Genomic DNA, 24,195 nt, shown 5'->3' on the forward strand with positions numbered 1-24,195 from the left:
CGTACACTATTGGGCAATGTCAGCATGCCAATCAACTCTGTAATAGCAATGGGCAAGAACATTCTTTCATTATAGATAGTAAACTTTCATTCCCTTGCATCCTAAAAAAGAAGGGCAGTAAAATACCGTGTCTTTCAAGCACATGACGACATCGCTTGAAAGGTCCCCCGTCATCAACAAACCAGTATCAAGACGACAAGCCGGCCCATCCACAAAAAGCCATACTCTGCTCGCGCACAAGGGGATCCATCCCGCGGACCATGTCGGCAAGGTCGGCGGGCCGCTCGGCCATGGAGACGAGCATGCCGCCCTCCATGTGCCAGGCGACGTGGCAGTGCAGGGCCCAGAGGCCCGGGTTATCGGCGGCGAAGCGCAGGACCACGTGGCTCTGCGCCGGCACCGTCACCGTGTCGCGCCGCATGGGGTTCTCGAGGTTCCAGCGGGTGCCATTGTCGGGACGGGCGCCGTATTCGCCCGGGCCCCAGCCTACGATCTGAAAAGTGTGGCCGCTATTTTCGTTTTGTCTCACTGTTAGTCCTCTTACTTCTTTCATCTTGGCTGGTAAGTTGTTCGAGCTTCGCGGCACAAATGCTGGCTTGTCGATATGGCGTGTGTGGCAGGGTGGGAACTAGGGCAGGACAAATAAATAAAAAGGACATACTGCATGTGCCAGGGGTGTTCCATTACATCTTTCGAGTTGATGACAATTTGAGCACCCTTGTCCGCCTCGGGGATGAGGAGGACTTGCTGGTTCAGGCCAAAGTCCCAGCTGTGATATGAGCCCTCCTTGCTCACGTCAAAGTCCTGGTCGACTGCTTTCCATATCGTGGCATTATGTTCGAGAGGCGAGTACGCCGTCTGGAAGAATTTGTCAACGCAACATATTAGCTGTGGTCTTTGTGGTCGTGATTATGAGTCTGGATGGTCTTTCGAGTATCGAAAACAGTTGGCTCTCTAGGCGGCCAAGAACTGTCCGCAAAAGGTGGACAAATGTCGGTATAATCTACTCACCTTGTTGATAAAGATTCGGTTTACATCTTGCGCTTGTCTGAATGCGTATTCAATGTAGTGATAATTTCTCTCTCCCAGCTCCATGGCCTCCATTTTCCTCATGGGTTTGGGCATGTCAAACGGCATATCATCGCACCCTTCCCATACGTCGCCTCTCACACCATTGTTCTCGACACCGTACGGATTGGAGACATTGCCCCTGATCCCTATAGGCTCAGCATCAGGATCGGTGCCGGCATACGATAGGATGCCTCGGGCAGCATATCCCGTGCTCTCGAGCGCGGCAGACACGTACGGCGCATACGGCAGGAAGCAAGTCTGCGGCAGGGTGGCTCGCATGTAGTAGTTGCCCGACCTCTGGTCCGCTACTAGAATAACGGACACACGCTGGCCAATGTTGAGATAGACGCCCCGCGCGCTGATGGGCTCAATCTCGACGCCGTCCAGCTCGACAATCGAGAGCGTATGGCTGTCAACGCTGAACCAGTAGCTTAGGAACGAGGAACTGTTGATTAATCGTAGACGGACTCTTTGGTCCTTTTGAACACTGGTACGGTAGAGCTGTCCATTGGTGCAATTGGTTAAAAATGGTATCGCTGGGTCTGGCGGATATGTCGTCGAGGTGACAGAGCAATTGCAGGTGTGTTGTCCGTTGAGGAGGATGTTGTCAGGCAGTGGCTCAACCCCAGACTCGTAGGGAACCCATTTCGAGGTAGAGTTCAAGTAACTCGCAAGTAGCTGTCACCGGGATCAGCATGATTCTGCGAGTAGCTCCGAGGGCCATCTCGGATAAAAACCCACTACAGATCCATAAGTATGGTACAAGTCCCCAACAAAGATGATCCTCTCTCCATCCGTTTTTGGTAACTTCTCATCTGGGTCTCTAATGACAATTGGTCCGTAAACGCCATCTGTATATTGCACGCCTAGATGGGCATGCCACCAGAATGTTCCCCTTTGGTTCTTGACGACAAATTCGTATGTAAAATTCTCCCCAGGCGGAATCCCGCACTGAGAAACACCCGCGACACCATCCATCCATGCCGATCCATACTGGTTGATGCCATGCCAGTGGATGGTGGTACTGAGGTTCGTCATCATATTGTTGACTTGTACGCGTATCGTGTCGCCAATGTTGGCCTCGATCAAGGGGCCGGGCGATTGCCCATTCACGAGAATCATGGGCTTCTGAAAGCCATCTGGGGCGGCGAGGGCATGGCTAATGTCGAAATAGTATTGGCGAACAACGGGTCTCTCCGCAGCTACGAGCGTTTCCATATTAAGCTCGCTCTCGTTGATCAAGTTGGCATTTGGCATCGTCTTCATGTCCTCCAAAACTCCGTAGTAAGTGCCATAGTCGAAAAGCTTTTGTTCACAGCTCAGGGAGCCGCCGAATATGCCCGCCAGCACGATTACAGCCAGCCAGCATAAGAGAATGGTGGATAGGGGCTTTCCAGGGCTTTCACTGCACCTTGGGCCCTGCTCTGCGTCGATTTTCTCGGCATAAGTCGGAGGAGTAGACGAACTGGCTGATAGGTCTACCTCTCCGTCGCATGCTGGCGTAGTTGGGATAGAATGGGTATCGCCATCAATTAAGCGTGATGTGCTGCTAGATGATCTGTGGCCTCGCATGTTGTGTCGTCAATGTCATGTAGTAGAGGTTATGCTTGCAGACATGGTCAAATGCCACAACCTTGAGTTTATCAAAACTCTAGCTAGGGATGACAATTTGCTTGAGACTGTCCATTCCTCAAGCTGCTCTCCCTATCAAGGACGCCACATGCACGCTATTAAAAGACTGACTCACCTAGGAAGGGCTACTGTGATTGATAAATTATATTGGTTGAAGCTTTGGTTGTTTGATTATGTCCTGTTGGACTCGTGACCGCTAATATCTAGACTGAATTGGAACTACGAGGCAATTCTTAGCCACGACCAAAGCCAAACCATCCCTTCTTCTTTGGAGTTGCTTGCTCTGTTTCTTGTGCTTCCTGTTTTGGAGCGGCAGCAGGTGCCTGGCCTGGGTAATCAATGTAGTTCCAGGCAACATCAAAGAACAGAGGCTTGACAGGAATTGGCTCCATCTTTGGTGGATAAGAAACCAAGTTTTCCAAATCAGCACCTTCGGCCGGATACTCAAACAGTCGGTGTACCAGAGGAGGGTTTGACTTGGCCCCTGTAGACTGCGATTTCGCCTTGATGTTGTCGATCTCAACAAGCGCCCGGCTGCGCTGTAATTCACCCTTCAACAGGTTGGACAAGAATTGCACATCACTGTTGCGAACTTCGATATTCAGTGGTGCTCCATCTTCCGCGGTTGACATTTGATCGGCCAAGACTGCCGCCGAGAGCTCGCACTCATTGAGCGCAAACTTGATCAGGGCCAATGCATTGACAGAATTTCCTGCAAGCGAATGAGACCGGGCTATGGACAGGGATCTGGTAACGTGGTCAGTAAGTGATATATGCACCAGGAGGAGTTCTCAGGCTTACTTTAGAGCATGAAAGTACTTGTAGGTCGCATCTAGCTGTTTCTGGAGATCTTCGTCTGCAGCGACACCAGGTAGTTCTTTGATGGAATCCAGACTCTGCAGTGTTGCGTCGTACAGAACGACCTTTTCCTTGAGGCGGGCAATCTGTCGACCCGGCGCTTCGTGCTTTGGTTTTTTAGCACTTGCCTCCTTTTCTGTCTCTTTCTTGGCCTTCCGGGTCGTGTTGGGCGCAGAATCCAGCAAAGCGCCATCATGGTCACCGCTCAATACACGGTTACGTCCGATTCTCCAGCTGATCATTTGGTAGTTGACCGCCGTTCTAGTGATTTGCAGGCTTTGTGTCCGCGGGTCGTTTTGCGACACACCTTCTTCCTTCAACTCGTCAATTGCATGTTTGGTCACATCTGCAGCATCTTGACTGGCAATGAGAACTTCGTCGTAAGCTGCAGCCATTTCCTTGGGTAGGACGACATCAGACGAAGCCAGTCTTTCGGCGAGTCGCGCGGTCGCAGCTTCGGTTGATGCGAGAGCCACAGCAATAGCAGCATCCTCAATTTTGACCTTTCTCGATCTCCAATCGATTGTCTGCGGTGCGCTCGAAGCACCAGCCTGATCCTTCTGCGCATCTGCACCACTCTGCTTCAGTAGGGACGAGTCCAGTGTGTTGACTTGCTCTGTCAGTGCGCTATCTGATGGGAAAGCCTTCCTGGCAATTGTCGGGATGGCTTGTGTCCGGGGAATCTTGAGCTGATAGGCAGCGTAACGGATGGATGGATCGATGGTCTCGGATAGTAAGTCCTTGACTGTGTCGGGACTCTTGACCGAGCTCAGGGCGCTATATATTATGCGCGCAACCGCGTAACTCTTTAAACATTGCTCCCAGTTGTGTCTCTCAAAATTCTCAGCGCCCCTGAGCAGGGCGGCGTAAGCCTTGGCTTCGAGCTGGTCAACATTATTGGCGCCCGTGGCACTGCTGGCGGACAACAAGTCGACAAGACGATCGGCGATGCGTGCTGCCTTGTTGAGTCTTGAGATGATGTGTATGCGGGTCCGGCCGGCGATGCCCTTGGCATCTGTCGAGTGAACAGCCTTCAGCTCCATGGCGTGGGCCCAGTCGCGCTCAGCTGTTAGCAGGATGAGGTGTAGGTAGGCATGATCCTCGGCAATGCGCTCAGAGGTGACTTCGCTGTAGTCGCCCTTCTTGTTGAACTTTCCACGGCTCTTTACTGAGATATTCAGTCTCTTACGACAGCTCAAAAGCTTCTTCGCCAGTTGCTTGTGGTAGGTGGAGTAATCTCCGTAGAGGAGCGCCTGGTTCCTGGCGGACACGACGAAGTTGGTGATGTCCATGATGGTCAATTAGGCTCGCAATTCTGCTGGCCCAGGTAGGAACAGGATGAACTCGTCACGATAGGGGGTCAAAGCTGTAAATTGTCCGCCCGAGGAATTCGGCAAGATGGACAATTGATATGTTGCAAGCTGTCGAGCTTGAGGTCGGGTACGTGTGCGCAGTTGTCAACTCGCAAGTCACATCACCCTAGGCGTTGGTGGGGTTGATGACTTGACCTCAATCCAAAATTCCGTCCTTTGGGTGAGCTTGTCGTGGATAAAGTGGGATGCCTGGCAGACAACTGGCAGAGCTCTAGACAGCAAAAGCGCCAGGTGTGTCTCTCCAGCACTATATCTGTGCTAGGCCGCTCCTAAGGTTACTGGGCTTTGATAGGTGGGCCATAGTGACGGGTTCAGCGCAAGGGTCTAACTGTGCTCAGGTAGCAAGCCCTGCAAGCCTGCCCCGGGGGGCTCGAATCAGGTAATGGCACCTAGAGCTGGAACCGTTCGACATCGGCCTTGTCGGTGCGACCAAGCCCACTCCGGCCAAAAGAAAATCAATGATTCCTTCAAAGTGCTTCCGCGCCACTACTACAATTTTATCGCCGGAACCAAAGCTGCTCACCGCGTCCACCGCCTGAAGGCGTTTGAGCAAGCCAGAGACTCTTCGGAGCCAAATGCGAGTCTGATGAAAGGTCTTTTCTACCATCGTCATATTAGAATTTACCATTGGCGCACATCATGATTGGTTGTTAGTGCTGTCGATCGACCCTGCAGATATATTTGTTCGCGATTGACGTTTCTTACCCTCTCTCTCAGGTCCAAAATTGCCATGACGGTTTCCTCCTCAACACCAAACGCATTCTCTTCTCACCCTCTCACAAACAACCAAGATTGCCTCCGACACATTTACGGCAAAGGTGGCGACCTGCTACATAGCTTCTCCAATGCTGGAGAAGACAGCGGCGAGCCTCGAACCATGCGGCCTACAGCGAGTCCTTCCCAGCGCCCGCAAGTCGTTCAGAAGCAGGAGACAGCTCCACACGGCCTTTTGGCAGCATGGTGCTGCTGATGTCGAAATCACGAGTGCTTGGCAGGTCTTGATGCATGGTGTTTTCGATCCCAACCTAGACGCTGCCTCTTCCTCTACTGGTACAAATGTCGACCCGAGACATCCCGCACTGCGCGCTTCTACCTTCTTGCTGGATTTTCTCTATCCGACTGGATCTCTGGCATTTTTGCGCCGCTTCAGCCCGGTCCCTTCCGATCGTCATGATATCAATAGACCCGTTTCGACCTTCGCTAGAGTCAGTCCTCGCTTGTATAGCTCTTCAGCTTCTGCTTCCCCAACCGAGGCTGCACAGACTGAAGCAGGCAATATTTCAAAAGAGCATCAGGAAAATCATGTCGAAGAACTAAAGAGGCTGCTGCTTTTGGACGACCCCGAGGATGCTGATCAACTCTGGCATCAGTACACTTCGCTTGAAGATGCTGCGAAACAGCAATATCTAGACCAGGTATTGGTCTTTTTGTCGAGAACGAAACGTGCCACAGACTCGTGGAAGATATCAGAGCTGTTCCAACAGATTGAACCGAGCCAGTGGGATGGCTCCTTATTTGTAGCTGGGCTCGAGGCTGAACTCATCTTGCAAAACACTGAGCAGGCAAAGGTCATCTTCGAAAAGGGATTGGAGAACTCCACCATGGATCAGTCGTCACTTGTAGATGCATTTGATCTCATGCTCGCAGCTGCACTAAGAAGCTCCTCAAAAGATCTTGTGTATAGCATATGGAGAATTCACGACAAAATAACTGCACGCCTGGATCTTGACGCAATACCTCAAGATCTGCACCGTGTAGGCTCCGTTTCTCGCCTGGGGGATATTGCCATTGAACTAGGGGCACAACTCAAAAAAGCTCGAAGCCTCAGCGGCGTCACGTCATTGAAGAAGCTGCTCGTTCGGTGTGCGTTGGAAGTGTGTCCAGACGGCCAAGTCCTGACTTTGCTGCGTATGACAAATGATCCAGATGCATATGAAAGATTCATACGCCGCTCATCAAACTCACCAAAAACGCGCAAGTTCTTGTTGACTCAAGTATACAAGCTCTATAGAGACCTTCCACAATCCTGCCCAAGCCAGGATGCACTCCATGTGGTTTTTCGCGCCTACCAGGGAATGCTTCAACCACAAGACAAGTTTCCTGGCATGGAAATGCTTTGGGGTGATTGGTTCACTTTCCATCAGACACCTTCAAAGCGCGCCTATCAAATGAATCTCGGATTCTATGCATCGACCGGGGACAAGAAGCAGGTTTACAAGCTGTGGCAAGACTACATCAAAACTCATGGAGAGATCCATGTTCAGAAAGGTGGTGATACATTTGCACATCTTCTCCAGGTACATGCGGTCCGTGGGGAGCCACTTGAAGCCCAGAAAATTTTCGATGAAATTTCCACCAGATTTCGTCTGGAGCCTAACCGCCATTGCTGGTGCATTCTGCTTAATGCATATGCCAAAGCTGGCGACTATGAAGGTGCGATTGCAACCTTTGAGAAGCTTCACGAAAGCCTGGGGGGCTTGGACAGAGTCAGCGTGGGGACTTTGATGTATATGGCTGCGGAAAGGGGTGATCTTGGCTTCACTATTGATATTTACCGCCGTGCTCGTCGGGAAAACATTCCAACCAACGACACTGCTATACTTGGCAGCTTGGTTGAGGCGTACTGCCAGAATGACCTATTCCGAGAAGCAGAAGACTTGTGCGCACGTGCTGCTATGAAGGGCTTGAGGGAACCACGTCTCTGGAACAGGATTTTGAATGCCTTCGCTCTACGGCGCAATCTTGTTGGTATCAACCGACTCTTGAATCGCATGACGGATATGGACGTGCCCTACAACGAGTACACATATCAGGAACTCCTGACGGGTCTCTCACTCTGCAGGCAGCCTCAACACGCGCTGCATTTGCTGGCTGTCGCTGTCAAGGATGGCGCGTTTGAAGTGAATGAAGGGCACTTTCATACCGTCATGGGAGCCTTCATTAAGACCGGCGAAGGTGACCTGGCTGTAAGGATGCACAAGATGATGCAAAAAACCGGGTTCCAAGAGTCGGCGGACAGTCTAGTTTCCCTAATGACTGCTTTCAATCAGTGGTCACACTTACCACACAAGCGCAGAGCAGGTCATTCACAACAGACACTACTGGGTGCCGCTTTGCGTCGATTCTACAAGGTATATGGCATTCGGCACGCAGAGATGAGCCCTTCAGACCCGTCTCGATCGCCGACACAATCATACACGCCAAGTAGCCTCCTTCAACAAGATGTCAAGGCCTATCACTTCAGCAGAATCGTGTACCTCTGCACGCAAATGAGGGACTTCGCAAAGGTGGAAGAACTTGTCCGTCTATATCGTTACGTCGCCTACGGAGATGCCAATTCCTCGGAACCACTGCCCATCCAGATGCTAAACAGTATCATGTGGGCAGACGTATCGGAGAAACGATACGAGGCTTTGCAACGCACTTGGGATACGGCATTTGCTCTCGCTCAAAAAGGCGGTCTTTCAGCAGAATGGGTCGCCGGTTTCACCAACAGCAAGAAGATCTCTACTCGCTTTCGGTACATTCTAAACGATGGTATCAAGGCCATGCAGACAATGTACATCGAACAAGGCGACGGTGTATCCCTGCAGCGGCTGTTTGCCAAGGTCAGGAGTGCGGGCTTCGAAATTGATTCCAAGAACTGGAACTTGCATATCCAGGGCCTGATTCAGTGCCATCTCTACAAGGAGGCCTTTGATGCCTGCGAAAAATGGCTCATGCCCAATTGGACCGGTTGGGCCTCGGCGCGTAGGGGAGCCCCCATGAAGAATCTGATCCCGCTGGACTTGCGGCGCAAGGGCAGCTGGCCGCGTTATCTTCGTCCCGTCTCGCACACGCTCTACTACCTAGCCAAGGGCTACAGCGAGCTGGACAAGATGGCGCCGTGGTCGGCCGAAACGTCCCAAATCATGAAGCGCATCCGCGCCGACTGCCCCAGGTGCTACAGGGCCATTATCAGCATGCGCAGCAACGGTTCGCCTTTGGAGCAGCAGATCTTGGGCGATGACACGCCGTTGCCGGCCGATGAAGACAATCAAGAGTATGCCATGTATCCGGACGAAGGTGCCGAATACGATGAACACTCTGGACCCGAGCTCGATGGCGTCAAGGGTGCGGACGAGGATGATTTGTCGATTCCCGGGGCAATAACGTCCCTCGATAGGAGCTCGTAATCTGTGTTGCAACTCCAGGAAGAAGTCAAGAGGCATGACGGGCACGAAGGCGATGCTTTGTATATATTTCTACTGTATCAAGAATTGTATCTACCACCACCACATAGAATTGGGTTGGGCGCCTGCTCCCATAGATTTAGGAAAGCCCCACGACTTGTAGATATTACCATGTAGAATTTTTTGGTATTTTTTCTTGTTTATCAAGCATGCTTTCATGGCTCTTACTGATGTGCAAGCCAAGTAATGCGCTGCTTCTATTCTAAGATTGGAATGTGAGACGTGGCACTCGAGACAGCCCCATGAACGCTTTTTAAGTTTCATCATCCCTAGCTAGACAGTACTCATTGTCTTCTTATAGGTTGTGTGAAGCAATAGTAGTGATGTGACTCGCGGACCCCTCAATGGCTGGCATCATCCCTTGCTTTGGAGTCTCGGCCAAATTTTGGCACGCTAATAGATACAAATAATGGCACATTGCATATTGACTATGCCGTGTTCTACAATACCCGTCGAGAGGGTGTCATGTGAAAATCAGAAGAACATCTTGAGGCCTCCATAATCTACTCTTCTTTCGGAGCAGAGGCTGTGACAGGTGCTGTTGGTGTAGCGCCGCCTACCGCCTCTTCAGATACTGACTGGGACTGTAGAAGCTGAGATGGTTGCGCAGGTTCTCTCGTTATGGTTGAGGTTGTTTGCGCCTCATTCAGTTGCCGCTCTAAATACATGTTAGAGGAGCATGTGTGTAAAGTAGAATCAATCTCTTACCAAGTTCTCTAATTCGATGTCGCAGCATTTGATTCTCCCTGACAAGCGACTGTGTTTCTGCCTGATAAAAGGCACTTTCATCACGGCCACTCAGGAGCGAGGGATCGCTAATGTCACCGCCACTTATCGAACCAGATCTCAAGCGGGTGGACGATGTGCGTCGACTTGAAGTGCCCGACGTCCGCAGATCGGGTCTTCCAATGTCAAATGAACCACGGGGTAGAATAGGTGACCGAGGAGTAGAAACAGAGGAAGTTCCAGTTCCCTGGTTCGTGGCCACTCCGGAAGGTACACCAGAGGCAGAGCGTTCTGAAGCAGGGGTAGAATCATCAGCAGCTACAGCGCTTTGGTTCTGGCCCTGAGTCGATTGAAGCTGCTGAAGCTCGAGCTGCTGGCGGCGAATCATTTGCAGCAATCGGTTCACCTGAGCTTCTTGCTCGGCCTCGAGCTCCTGATGTAGTTCTCCAAGACTCGGCGCGCGATTGTGGTGTGGATCGCGGGCAGCCAGGAGGGGGGAACCGGATAGCGGTCGAGGACTGGCGGTGCTGACACCACTGCCACTGACGCCGCCGGGTCCTTCTTGCATTTCACCCGGGGCAGGAAGGCTAGGATCGTTGAATTGGAGATTCATGAGAACGGTAGATCGTCTGCGGCCGGCGGGGGATTGCTGATTTCGTGTAACAGAGCTACTCGAGGATCCTATGTAGCAGACATGTTCAGAGACGAGGGATGCAAGGATTCCTAAGAAGCAAAGACTTACGTCGCTGGAGTCCGGCGTTCATTGTAGCTGCTGCCTGTAGAGAGATGGATTGCGAGCGGGAAGCAGACGGAGGGGAGTCTGTGCCGCCTCCCAAGGGCGTAGGGCTATCGCCGTTTGTACCTGATGAGTTCATGTTTCTAGAATGTGTTGATGGAGGTAGGGAGTTGAGGTCGGGAGCCATCGAGGCGCTCCTGGAAGAGTCACGAAGGCCGAAGATGTTGTGAATACCAGGTCGTGGTAAGCACACTAGGTGAGAATAAATGTATTAGGCAGTGTTGCAGTGTGTTGCAGCATGCACTATGCGAGGCTGAATGGGTTAAAGACGGCACGGCTGTTGTCGGGTTGCTGCAAGACAGCTACAAATGGTACCCTTGATAGGTGTCAAGCAGCAGCTTTGTCGGCCGAAAGCTCATGTGGGACAAGGGAACTGCGGGGGAAGAAAGAGCTGGCGCCGATTATGACATCCTGGAATCGTAGTGCCGCATCGAATCAGGACATACGACGACAGTCAACTGATGGAGCTTCGTCTGACTCGCTTCTCGTAGGGGCATGTGTGTGTGTGTGTGTGGATGTTTACTTGGGAATTAGACGATGTGGAGAGATGTGAACGTGATTCCAGCGTTATTGAGTCTCGACTTCCTGGTGTTTACACAAAAGTCAGCAGTCTCGGCTTGGGTTTGAAGGCACTATGATCGATCATACGTCAAAGGTGGGGTGATTGGCCAGGTCCGTCCGCTACCTTTGGTTTAGTGCACTCGACCTTTCTTTTTTCAGTCTGCAAGCCTGGAGGTTGACCCTGGCAAGCCTGGCGAGCCTGGCTCTTCTTGCTGGCACTGGGAGTACCTCAACTGCTTGGCAACCGTGTGCGTGACTGACAGTGGACCGGGGTATTCAAGGTTGCAATTGGGATATGCCAGGGAAGATGATAAAAGAGGTATTCATTGCCGAGTCATCTGGTGAGTCTGGCCTCGTCTAATCCATACACAATCTACCGTTGCATTCATTCCGATTACCGATCGGATTCGCAACAGCGATCCCAAGGATCTCTCTGATCTGCCTGCTGATTTCCACTCCAGCCCTGTCGATCAAAGAGACCGATGATATTGTTTACTTTGCAAATTTATAACCCATTATAGCCATCCCTGAGCGGGCTATTCCCGTGGAACTTTATATGATATTGCGACCGGTTCTTGTACTGCAACATGATATGTTTAAACAACTATCTACGTTACAGGCAGAGGGCGTTTGTAGGTGCAGTTGTTGACAAGCTAAGAGACAGCAAGAAAGCTACATGTCTTTGTCAATGGTACAGATATCATCAAGAGCAACGGCCATTCTCATCTCCTCGGCAGATCAAATATGCCGGTTGCCTGGCCGAGAGCCCGCTCGCCATTAATAATTGTCCCGACCCTTTCTTTGTGTTAGCTAGCAAGGTTGATGATTTGCCGTACGAGCTTCTCTACACTCTTTGATTTATTCCGACGGCAGAGAGAGAGAGAGAAAAATCTGATAGCGTTGAGGAACCAGCAAACCAGATGCCGGCACTGCGTCTGTTGTCGTAATCATGTCCACAATTGCTCTCGGCCGCAAGGCGAGCAGTCATCAATTGGCAGTATTCATGTGGTGGTGCATCGGGGACAATTTCGCAGTCGCCGCTTGGGTGGGTGGCGGAGCGATCCACTACAGTAGAAGGCTCATTTAGAGCTCTGCCATGCGTTGAGAGAAAAAGTCAAAAAATTGAACACATGCCGAGGGATGTCAAGCATGAGCTGGCATCATTGGTAGTGAGATCCTCCCAAGAGTCTTTTGCTGAATATATTGCTTGGACCATATTTCATTCGCCAAATGACCCATCCTGGCAATGCGGCTGCGGACGTTATGACACTTCGGTATACGACCAAGCATTGAACCCTGTATGTGTTTTCCTATATCTGCCTCCTCTTGTGTTCAGCTCTAACCTGCAGTTGTCCTGTGCCGAATGAACCAAATGGCACGATTGTGGCTATCGTGATGACTAGATCCGGGGAGGAAGGAAAAAGAAAAAAAGGCACCACGAAGAAAGTGCCCTTTGGCCGCCCACATCCCGCTGCCGAAAGCTTCTCACATCCAAGAGTGACTGTCTGCACACACACACACCATCATCCGGATTCGCCGGGTTATTTTAGACTGACCGCAGCTTCCTCGGAGGTGCTTTTCTCTTCCCCTACGGTGGATTCTGGAGATCGTCTTGCCCATCTCCTGCAGCCTCACTTGATCCATAAATTCGAGGCGTTAGTCGGCAGCAGACATAGGTCCAGCAGTGAGCCCTTGCGCTTGAAAGGGCAAGGGCCGACTGAACTACACGCAACTCTTTGCGGCAAAACCCAATTCTCTACTATGTAAACCCCTGGTTAGGGCGAGACGCCAAGACATCCGAATCTAGTGGTCTATGATTTTGTTTTATTTATTTTTTCTACCCCAGGACCCTTGATGAGCCATTGTTTCTCATTGGTCGTACTCAAAGGTTTGTTTGACTTGTCGCACGAAAGAAAAATCCATCTCCACGTCTGTCTGTGCCTTTTACACTAGAAGGCTGTCATCATGTTGACGGCCGTCTGCGATTTTTCTAGCGCGGCTCTGGGCGTAAGAGTCTGAGCATCTGAAAAAGCCGTGGGCCGGACTTGTTTTTATCCCTTTGTGGAGGTTTGAAACCGGAACTCTAGCCGTACAAGTGGTGACAAGACTGATGAGATGGGGTGGGTGAATGGTATGTATGCGCGCCAAAGGATCTGACCAGAAATGGTCAGTTATTGTAGATCAATTATGATCTGGTAAAGGCAGTATGCATTGTTATCGACAACATCACGCCATCCAGCCACAAAGTTAATTGGTCATATACACAAATTGCGGGGTGCTTGTATAAAAGCAATCATCTTTGTCGATTGTATGCAGGGCCCAATGATGCCTGACCTGGTCACTAAATATTGCGCTTCGGTACGACATTCCGCAATTCAACCAGCTGTCGAGGCATTGCGAGGCGTGAGGCTGGCTCGCTACTAGTAACGCATTGTTGCTACTACTGAGCATTGTGATCAGTAGCTGAACTTACTGGTCGGGAATGGCACCCTGTTGTTGTTATCTTCTTCGGCTGAACTCCCGTGATCTTCACGTGCCGATCCGACCTCTTTTCAGCCCCAGATCATTTCGGGGAGATGGCATAGTCACCATGCAGGTACGGGATGGAAACTTGCAAGCCATTGAACGCCTTTCAGCGGGCCAAATTTGTGCGCAGAGATCACCGTACGACAAGTGGTGAACAAGCTAATAGCAAGTCCAGCAGATGCAAGGAACAAGGACAGATCAATGCAAATGGGGGAAGATGGATAGCTGAACTTTGCTATATGACAAGGCATTTATTCCGTATTCATACAAACTTTGACTTATAAAAGTATCTTTCTATGTATGCTGCCAGGAACACGAAATAAATGAGGCTTGACCTAGATCCAGGTTGCTGGAAATTGCCAACTGCAAGACAGGGCCCTTTAAAGTTTTGTGGTTGGCGTATGTAGGCGCAATATCGTGTGTGCTACCTGAGCTGTCTTGCTTGCATAGATGCGATAGGCGAACCAGACTAAGCTGAGATGCTAGTCATTTGCAGCTGGTGTATGATTGTGCAACGTCATTTGCAAAACAAGATGCAAATCGCAAAAGAAAAAGCGCCGACAACGTTGGACAATACCACAGCTTATTCTGTCGCTACTGAATCCCCAGGAGATTTGAGATTTGAATTGATCAAGTAAGTGGTCGCTCGAGCGCGGGTGTATTAAGGTCCGCGTAACTCGAGATCAGACCTTGAAGTTTTTCTGTACCGTTGATCATACCATGCACCTGCTGCTCAGCCAGTTGCTATACTCGACGGTCTACTCCGGTTGATCGGCGCCAGGGTAATAGAAAAACCTCCGGCAATACCGCTGTCAGATCTTCTACCCCGTGACAGTCATTGTCTAGCTACACGTACGCAGGATTTTGGTGTCTGTCAATGTTGACAAAGTTTAGTCGGCCTAAGGGTAGCGTCGCGCAGTACTGTACCTATGTAAGGTACGGTACTCTTGCCTTTGGATTTTGGAGTGAGGAATCAGCATTGAATCACCAGAGAAAGTCTCTACATTAGCGCCTGAGCTTTTGCGGAAAAAATTATCTAGCTGCAAGCAAACATTTGGTTCGCCAGATCTTCCTTTCTGTAAAAGAGGACCGATGCAGGTTCCCGAGACCCTAAAGGAATACTGGTCGGTCAAATTTGGGCACATATATCATATTACGTATGTAAGCGAGTACGGGTATGTAGTCCGTACAGCCAATGAATGAAAGTATAGCCATAGAGCAAGTGCCATTCAGGATGAGCCTGGATTTGGCCATCCAAGGGCCCTTCAGCCAGAGATTACTGTGCAAATTCGCGTATAACTGTGGTTACGCATGCAGTAATATCATTACCTGTAAAAGAACAAGCAACATTGGTGTGTACAACCGTTGCCCCGCCTGTCCATGTGACATGTTACATATCCAACTTGCTTCATGGCGTTCGAGACCAGACATCAGTATCTTTGGTGGACTCGAAACGTCCAATCCTGGTCAGCTCATATCAGGACTGCCAACCGTTTCTCTCTCTCCCTTTTTATCTCTTTTTTTTCTTTTGGTTTTTTCTTTCTTGATATTCCGTGTACATATCCTTGTTCAGAATTGGCAGATTGATCTCTTTGCTCGAGACACGGTGTATGAACCATGTTGGCGGAAACAGAAGGTTGTTCCACGACAGGTTCACATCGTCAACAGACTGTGACACTGGAGGGGGCAAGCGCACAATGGCTAGCGAGCTAGGAAAGGTATTCCGAACTGTACTTCACGGCCTACAGGATCTGATGCTTGAAAGGCAGGACAATTTGCAGCATCGCCGAAGGATGACACTGTGCCCTCGTTGGCTGTTTTTTCTTTCTTTCTTTCTTTCTTCTGGAGATTGCCGGCGCTGGGCAGGTTCGTTGAAGCACTAAATTGATGTAGGTAGTTTGGACAATTGAAGGGCATAGGAGGGGCATTTAGCTGGCCCTACCACCACGCGACATGACAGCTAAGAACATTGAAGGTCTAGGATCCCTGACGCAAAGCTCCAGACTTCGATCCGTTCCATCAGTGACAACGAATCAATTGGCCTGCCCTTCCCCTCTTTTCCCTATTGCCAACCAGGGGAACCGCGGCGCGTTTCTCTCACGAACCCAAAACAACCTTGCAGCCCCTGGACATACGCTACTGCCCATTCCTGTTCATGTATGCTCACGTTCTTGTTTCTAAAATAATATCGCCATTGCCTATCTGAGCATATACCCCGAGATTGAAGAAGAAGAAAAAAAGAAAAGAAAAATTTGACCCAATCCAGTGGAAACCGCAATGACCAGTATACTCCATAGTAACCCGGCGAAACCGTACCGCTGCACATTTGCAGTTACATGTATGAAGGTAATGTAAGGCTCTGCATTGCATCGTGAGGAGTGCAATCTGCGACCTACACCACATATGCACAGCAGTCGTGGGCTACTCCATTTTGCTGCTGCTGTTGCTGCTACTGCTGCTGCGCCAGGCGGCCTCGCACAGCCATGAAATTCGTACTTCCATCTAATATAGTACGTTGTGAATGGAAAGCCTATGAGTGATGACATTCCAATGCCTCCATTTACAACGCATGAGTAAGTATGGTAATTTACAACCTCGCATTGGATGGAAATTTTACGTGTACCCATTTCTTTTCTGCGCCGAAATGGCTGAATGGATACAGTTGGTATTTACAGTGGACTGTCGATTTTCCAACGGCCGTCTGCCTCATCCTGCTGTGGGGGTGATCCTAGGGCCCTCTTTTGCCTGGGTTTGCTGGGGCTCGTCATCCCCGGTAGTCATGGTATTGCCAAGAGATTTCACACGACGTTGATCATGGATACGTTGCTCTCTGATTTTTCTCTTTGAATTATCGTAGGTCAAATTCGGTCTTATCGTCACTGGGGTGCAATTCCGCCTTGCCCTAGGTTGAATTTTTCCCTCCATTTTGCTACCAACTTTTAACCTCCCACACGCCAGACAGGTGCCTATGCACGTTTAAGGAGCACTATAGCGGGCAGCCAGGCCGGGTGTCCGATGTTGACGCATTTGACCAGTGCCGGACTCATGTCCAACGCTCGCAACATGGCGGGCGACTCAGTAAACGTCCGCAAGCGCTCCGGACCCTTTTCCTAGCTCTCAACTATGCTTAGTTTGGCAACAGGAGGTTCGCAAATCAGCCAAAGAGATTTTTCGCGTGGCCATTGTATGCGGATAGTGCACTACATGCACTCTTAAAGTTCTGCCGATGTTGAAATGGCGCCCTTCTGCACACAATTTCTTGCTCAGTCATTGGCGCCTCACTGTCGTTGATGATGGTGTGCGGCACAAAGCAGGAACCCACCTTCCGCAGCTCAAGTCAGCACAAGGATTGGCAAGGGTTGGGCGATGCGCAGCGCCCGGACCAGGTGAGGGGCCGAGTTGAGGCCTGCTCCATCCCTGCCTGATTCATGAAGAGAATGATTGAGAAGGGGAAAGCAAAAGAAGGAGAGGAAAAACTTCGTTTCGAGATACATGTCACAAAAAAGAATGACTGATTGACAACATGACCAAGCACCATGGGATTATTCTGTAATAAAGTGCCCAAAGACAATGTTAGACGAACCATGCGTTATGATACAGGGATTCGGTCACATCATATGGCCCAGCTGCGAAAATAGACCATCTAGCAATCCAGCACAGTTGCGATATCCGGGCAGGGCAGAGCTGGAGGTACAAGTGTGTAGTGGTGCGGTAGTTGAAGATATACCCCGGTGCCACACATGTGCAGCCAATTCTCGGGCCCGCAAGCGAGTACACCAGCCAATCAAGTACGCATCGCGACACGGAAAAGAGGTACGTACCGTGGTACCCACGCGCGCTGGTGACAGAAATAATTATCGAGAAGAAAAAAATTACTGGGAACTGTGAGAAAGAGGCAGAGAGGGGGGTAAATTGTGGAAATCACTTTTTTTTTCGAGATCCTATGCAACATTGAATCCCTCCTTCCCCCCGGTTCGTTATACATAAGAAAGACGTCTCCGGATCCCGCGTCCCGTGCGTCATGGCGTTCTCACCATCTTCACACTTTTCGCCTCGTCCTTATCCTTCATCTTTTCCTTCTATACTAGTACTGCTCACTCGCGACTAAGAAAGTACCTGTGGTGGTGTTGGCAAACGTCGTCAGTCCCGACTACGCTTGATTCTCTCTAGCTGGGCTGTTGAGCCTAAGTCTAGCATCGCGGCCTGCTCGGCACACATCTGGACCCAACCTAAAAGGACCCGCTCCGACATCCACCCCCATAGCGTCCGGCGCATACTTACGCAACGATCTGGACTCGATCCGCGGTTTCGCTGGAGCTGCTTGCGCAAGGTTGCCTTGACCTTGGGGACGGCTCCATGTTTTCCTTGTAATCTCGATTGTGTTTTGACGTCGAAGGAGCAAAAGAGTGGGAAGGGTAAAGAAGAAAAATACAACACGGACAAGAATAACAGAAAACTCGCTTAGATAACTGCCTTTTCTGCAGCATCCGTCTGGCGATTTAGACTATTCTTCTTGCTTGACTTAAACGCACGACTCCCTCCACCTCCCGGCCTGTCAACCTCTAGCAACCTTTTTTTTTTCTTCCCCTTGTCTATTATACATCACACTCTTTAAACTCTTGACCATTGTGGGCCAACTTGGCTTTTCAACTTTTCCACATCATCTGTCCGTTCAAAAGAATTATATCACATCAAAGGGATAGGACAGAATCTACAAACGCTTCCAAATCACATTGTCGCCGTTGTCGTCCACTATAGTCTCTATAGCAGACTATTACGACAAACCAGCCACACATCCGCCACCCGCTGCGTATGCCGTCATGGAGGTGGATTCTTTTGCAGAGCGACCATTGAGTCCCTCTATTGGGATGTTCGAGTCTCTCAAGTCGAGGCCGAGTTCCAGCTTGCGCCGCGCTCGCCCGCCGAATATTGTTATATGCGACGAGAACAAAACCCCGTTGCGCCCAGATCCCCGAGCAGAGAAGTCTGCAAAGCGAGAATCTAAGGTTGGGCTGCGGAGTATCTTTGGTCGAACCAAGTCTACGAAGACAAGAAATGGCCATGTCGATGATGTGGACGATTCGACTGCGCCCAACGAGGCTGCAAAGTCTGGATCTACCAAGGCATCGTTTGCTGATAGGCATTGGCCATATAGTCTCCAAGCCTCGCGATCTGACCTGACCTTGGCGAGTATGCCGAGCTTGTTCTCGTCAAAGTCGAATGGATCTTCACTGGGTCTCCACAGGCGGGCACACGAAGGAAGCAGTAGTAGCAAGCTTAGTTCTGGTGCTTCCAGCCCGCCTGCCGATGCCTGGAATCCGCCTCCGCTATTTCAAGTCTATCCGCAAGCCATCATGCATGATACCCTGCCAGCCTGCGCTGCCTCTGCCGAAGCACTTGCAAAGCTCAATGCCAGTCATAATGTACTGACAAAAGAGGAACCGATTCCGGAAGAGGGCTCAGAAAAGAAGGAGGAAAAACCAAAGAAGCTGCACCAACGACATGCAGGAGCCCGTGGCGCTCTCGAATGGACCACAAAGACGTATGCTCTTGTTACCTCTGGTTACTTGCTACAGTATGCCGCCGACGGTCACCACGATCGGTCGCCTGAAAAGATTCTTCGACTTAGCAAAGATTCGGCAGCTTTTGCGAGCGACTTGATTCCAGGAAAGCATTGGGTTCTGCAAGTTGTTGCATGCATGGACACTAGTTCGGATTCGCGATCCTTCATCTCCAAATTGGCACTTCGCGGAACTGAGAGGAAGTTTGTCTCGACCATGCTCATGGTTTTCGAACGCGCCGAGGATATGGATGGCTGGCTGGCCGTATTGCGAAAAGAAATCGTGGAACTAGGTGGCAAGAAGCAACTAACAGAAACTGGAGAGGTCAAGTCAGTTGATGTGGACGCTCAACTCAAGACAAAGAACAGTCAGAGGACCATCGTTGTCCGTGATCCGTCCCGTTTCTCGACCATGGGTTCGCAAGACTTTTCAGGTCTCGCGGACGATGAGGTGCAGGAGCATGATCACGGCCTCCCAATGATACCTACATCTGACTTCAACCCTGATCTATCCATGGACAACGGATCGTTTACTGAAAGCCACTGTTCTTCGGATGGACAGCGTCTCGAAAGCCTACGAGATAGCCGGGAAAGCAATACCCGTTTCTCCTACATCTCCTCAAGCCAAAGAACCCATGGCACGACTGCGAATTCCTCGCCATCGTGCTCGCCTACACGGACCAGCTTCTCAAGTAAACGAGGCGACTCCAAATCTTCCCAGGGCGGCCAAACGAATCAGACAGAGATTCGGCTACGACCAAACTCGCAAGCGATATCCATGCGCAGACAGTCGGTACAAGCTGTGATGGCTAGCTTTGATGCTCAACCCAACTACGAATCGCGCCCAGGTTCCTCCGCAACAACCAATGACGAGAGCAACCACACGTCGGCCAGACAGAGTATTCCAAACTTTAGCAAGAGACTCTCAACGTCATCCGCTGGGTCACAGACAACGCCGGCAGACACCCAGGTGACCCCGTTGTCTGTACTTGTCCCTTTGGTAATCGAACCTGAGCCAACCAAGTCTTGTAGAAAGCCGCCACCAACTTTTGGCGCGTCTAGGCCACTTTCGACGGTGATGGACCTACCCTCGCCGAGATCTCCCCTCTCTCCATCATTTCCTCCTGCCAATGCCATGCTGGATGCGCCAGACTCGCCAGCCATGTTCTCTGGCTGGGCGCAACGAGAAGCTGTCCCTCAGGCCCAGGCTAAGCACCTGTCTCCCGCAGAGTCTCGCTTGGCTGCTAAGCGACTTTCATCTTCCCCGGTACCATCAGATGCGCGAACTGCACCTCGTCGCTTTGGCAGCCTGACCAACTTGCGGGCAGCAGCCGAGGACGCGACAGAGTCGACCAATGAGCATCCTAGATTCATACTGTCAAGTTCAGTAGCAAGCCGGAGAGAGCAATTTGAGTTGACTACCAGGAACAGCAAAGAAGCACCAAGGTCTTCATCCGCCCTGGGTGCATATGGTTCTGATGAGGTGTCTTCTGAGAAGCCACTGTCTAAAGCTCCCTCTTACAAACGGTCTACGATGATGGCTGACAATGCTTTCCGTCAAGCGTGTCCATTGCGTGCAAAGATGGAAGCAACACCAAAGACAAAGGCAAGCAAACCCTCGTCGCCGCGAGAGAGGCCAAGAAGCCCCAAGTCCAGATCTCCTTCGCATTCACCTCAACACTTGGATGTTGACATCCAGGCGAAAGGTCTGGGGGTTCGCAGAAGTATGCCTCAACTATGTGTTGGGCCGCCTCTGTTGCCTCCTCCCAATCGTGCCTTGCCACCGATTCCTCAAAAGGACTAGAACGTATGAACACGTTCAGAGTTCAGCGGTGTTCAATTGCATTTCCTATTGCAAATACCGTCCCGAGTTCACACTCATATTTTCTTATCAAAAATTTGTACTCTATCATAGCGATCATGAAGGCGTTTTTGTTTATGCGGATAGAACCTCCAGCTGCGAGAAGCGGGCCGCTTGACATTTCTTTTTTCTCTCTCCTTTGTGCAATATCTGGCATTATACTCAGGTGTTTGGGCTTTTTTATTATTGGGCAGACTTGGTGTTTGTTGGAGCAAAGGGAAAGAGATACCCGTTGGGCATGAATCTAGATACTTATGATGAAAATGTATAGTCAAAAGAGCTGCCACCAGCGAAGTGGTTTTTGGTGCGGAAGACACAAGTATGAATTGACACTGTTGAGATAACAACCCATCTACCTCCCGCATCCTTGTTGCTGTAAACATAATGAGTCTAGTTTAAGTGGTTCACAATGGCATAAAATCATGAGTGTTGAATTTTGAACGTGACAATACCCAATATATCCAAATTTATATGCAGCTGCCAATATCTCTCATTTTTGTTGCCAACTTTGAAATACCAACATTGGGTAGCTGTATTTACATTGCAGGGAACCCAAAGGCAAAAGTAGCGTTTGATCACTGATGGTAGCACTCGTGGCCAACTGCTGTATGGAGTTCTTAGTTTGTGCGCACAGCGGAGTCCACTTTAAGGAGGAAGGACACCATGTGCGTGCTGCAGATAGGAAGAATCATGAAAGCTGGAAACCTGAGCATCAAGCCACGAATGAATTGTAGTTTGCAGAATTAATAGACCTGTTGCCAGCATAAGCGCCGCATTTCTTGGAGATGAACCATTGATATCCTGACTCACTTGAGGGAGGCGAAGGTGAGATTTGGGCGGTTTTGGAGGGGTCAAATAAATTGCCCCACACTCCCGCAAATAATTATTCCAACGACCAAAAATCATCAAAAGAAGGACGACAACAACGCGAATCGAAAGCAAAACCCATCAACAACGGTCGACTTCACGCGTGCACTCAAATTACCGTACACATCACAAACCGCAAATATGTCGAACACAGCTAGGTACGACTTGCCCTTTCGCCATTTTTTCCAGCTCCTGGCGCCAGGCCCTCCGCCCACAGGAGGAGAAAGTCCACGATCGCGATTTCGAAGAAGAGGAACAGCTAACTAACCGCACCTATGCAGGGATTGGGCGGATGACGATGATCTCGATGAGACCACCCAGGCCGAGCTGCCTCCTCCCCAGACCATCCAGAACAAGGACGGCACCAAGACCACCATCACCTACCGCTACAACGAGGATGGCCAGAAGGTCAAGACCACCCGGCGGATCCGCCTCGTGACGCACCGCGAGGTCGTCAACCCGCGCGTCGCCGAGCGCAAGACCTGGTCCAAGTTTGGCCTGTCGGCCAACGACAAGCAGGGCCCCCAGAGCGACACGACCTCGGTCGGTGAGAACATCATCTTCCGCCTCTCGACCAACTGGAAGAAGGACACCAAGGACGAGGCCAAGGACGCCCAGGCCAACGCCATGAAGGACAAGCTCAAGGACAAGACGGTCAAGTGTCGTATCTGTAACGGCGAGCATTTCACTGCCCGCTGTCCCTACAAGGACACCATGGCCCCCGTCGGCGCCGAGGGTGCTGCCGACCCCGCTGCCGGCATGGGCGACGAGCCTGCCCCGTCCTCTGCTGGCGGCCTTGGCGCAAAGAAGGGCAGCTACGTTCCTCCTGCTCTCAGAAACGGCGGCGGTGCCGCAGGTGCCGGTGGCGAGAGGATGGGTGGCAAGTTTGGCGAGCGGGACGACTTTGCTACGCTGCGTGTTACAAACGTAGGTTCTCTCCTATTCAGACTTTTCGCCCCACTGGCGATACCCCCGAGAGTTTTTTTTTTGCCATGATGGAAACAAGACAAGAATACTAATGTGATTCACAACTAACAGGTTTCCGAAATGGCCGAGGAAGGCGAGCTCCGCGACATGTTCGAGCGCTTTGGACGTGTTACACGTGTGTTCCTTGCCAAGGACAGGGAGACGGGCTTGGCCAAGGGTTTCGCTTTCATCAGCTTCGTGGACAGAGAGGATGCCGTCAAGGCATGCAACAAGATGGACGGTTACGGTTTCAAGCATCTTATCCTGCGCGTAGAGTTTGCCAAGAAGGCCCAGTAAATGGGGATGGAAGAGAGAAAAGAAAAGTTTGTTGCTCGCAGCATCTGGGAAGGGGAGGTTTAACGTTGTGTAATTGCATCAGGTTCACGAATATAGTAAGGGACATCTTTTCAGACCCCGTGGTACGGGATGTTCTGGGGGATTTCGCAGATGAGGAACTAGGCGCATATTTGATAGACTGTATTGCATTGTCAATGGATCATGATTACGAAATACGCTTCCCCGGGTTATATGTTGATTGGAAGATTGACAACATATTTAGCTGCTCCATGTGCTCACTCACATACGGTGATCACATATGACATATATTACTGTTATTTACGGACGGACTTTCAAGTCAAAAATGGTCATAATATCAGAAAAGTCTTTTTTGACTAATAATGATGATGATATATAGTAGTATCAGATCTTTATTCAAGCCCGGCTTCCCAGGCGTGAATAAAATTCTACTTGTTCAAGGAAATCGCTGTTGATGATGATGGTGATGATGAAAAACGACGCGACGATACCCCGACCCTGAAAGCCATGACCGAAAACACCTTTCGCTCTTGTTTCCTTGCCCGACGAACTGACTCTTTCAATGCGTCTCGCGTAGGGCAAAAAATGTGCTGCTTGTGTTTCCGTATAGTCATGAAGTCTCATAATCGTTTGTGTCGTCAGGTCGTAAAAGGACAAGGAAATATTTTGTGATTTGATATCGTTTGATTGCGAGAGCGGCCTCGAATAGGCCAGCCTGATTAATGCGAGTGTGGATATGTGTGATTCTTTAGTTGAGAGAATGACTGCTAGACCTTTGTGTGGCATCAATCTGCCCTTTCGGACATTATCACTGAATCCTCAGGCCGAGTGATGTTTGTTGCATAGACAGA

At 50.5% G+C, this 24,195-nt stretch overlaps 6 protein-coding genes across 6 annotated transcripts; 3 read left to right on the forward strand and 3 right to left on the reverse strand.

The window, feature by feature from the left end:
* Positions 1-187: 187 nt before the first annotated feature.
* PFICI_04461 (uncharacterized protein) lies at positions 188-2,643 on the reverse strand (the record flags this gene model as incomplete). Its single annotated transcript, XM_007833042.1, has 4 exons — positions 188-509; positions 662-858; positions 1,012-1,749; positions 1,813-2,643. 4 exons carry the CDS (start codon positions 2,641-2,643, stop codon positions 188-190), a joined length of 2,088 nt encoding a protein of 695 aa, XP_007831233.1.
* A 293-nt stretch (positions 2,644-2,936) lies between these two features.
* PFICI_04462 (uncharacterized protein) lies at positions 2,937-4,853 on the reverse strand (the record flags this gene model as incomplete). Its single annotated transcript, XM_007833043.1, has 2 exons — positions 2,937-3,450; positions 3,505-4,853. 2 exons carry the CDS (start codon positions 4,851-4,853, stop codon positions 2,937-2,939), a joined length of 1,863 nt encoding a protein of 620 aa, XP_007831234.1.
* A 926-nt stretch (positions 4,854-5,779) lies between these two features.
* PFICI_04463 (uncharacterized protein) lies at positions 5,780-9,109 on the forward strand (the record flags this gene model as incomplete). Its single annotated transcript, XM_007833044.1, has 1 exon — positions 5,780-9,109. One exon carries the CDS (start codon positions 5,780-5,782, stop codon positions 9,107-9,109), a length of 3,330 nt encoding a protein of 1,109 aa, XP_007831235.1.
* Positions 9,110-9,669: 560 nt separating this feature from the next.
* Positions 9,670-10,815, reverse strand: PFICI_04464 (uncharacterized protein; the record flags this gene model as incomplete). Its single annotated transcript, XM_007833045.1, has 3 exons — positions 9,670-9,824; positions 9,875-10,573; positions 10,635-10,815. The coding sequence occupies 3 exons, from the start codon at positions 10,813-10,815 to the stop codon at positions 9,670-9,672; spliced, it is 1,035 nt and encodes a 344-aa protein (XP_007831236.1).
* Positions 10,816-18,595: 7,780 nt separating this feature from the next.
* On the forward strand, positions 18,596-21,139 carry PFICI_04465 (uncharacterized protein; the record flags this gene model as incomplete). The annotated part of the gene is made up of 1 exon (XM_007833046.1): positions 18,596-21,139. The coding sequence occupies one exon, from the start codon at positions 18,596-18,598 to the stop codon at positions 21,137-21,139; it is 2,544 nt and encodes an 847-aa protein (XP_007831237.1).
* Positions 21,140-22,204: 1,065 nt separating this feature from the next.
* Positions 22,205-23,326, forward strand: PFICI_04466 (Eukaryotic translation initiation factor 3 subunit G; the record flags this gene model as incomplete). Its single annotated transcript, XM_007833047.1, has 3 exons — positions 22,205-22,221; positions 22,345-22,990; positions 23,102-23,326. 3 exons carry the CDS (start codon positions 22,205-22,207, stop codon positions 23,324-23,326), a joined length of 888 nt encoding a protein of 295 aa, XP_007831238.1.
* Positions 23,327-24,195: the final 869 nt, after the last annotated feature.

Source organism: Pestalotiopsis fici (genome assembly GCF_000516985.1).
Source record: "Pestalotiopsis fici W106-1 unplaced genomic scaffold PFICI_Scf_3, whole genome shotgun sequence".
NCBI lineage: Eukaryota > Fungi > Ascomycota > Sordariomycetes > Amphisphaeriales > Sporocadaceae > Pestalotiopsis > Pestalotiopsis fici.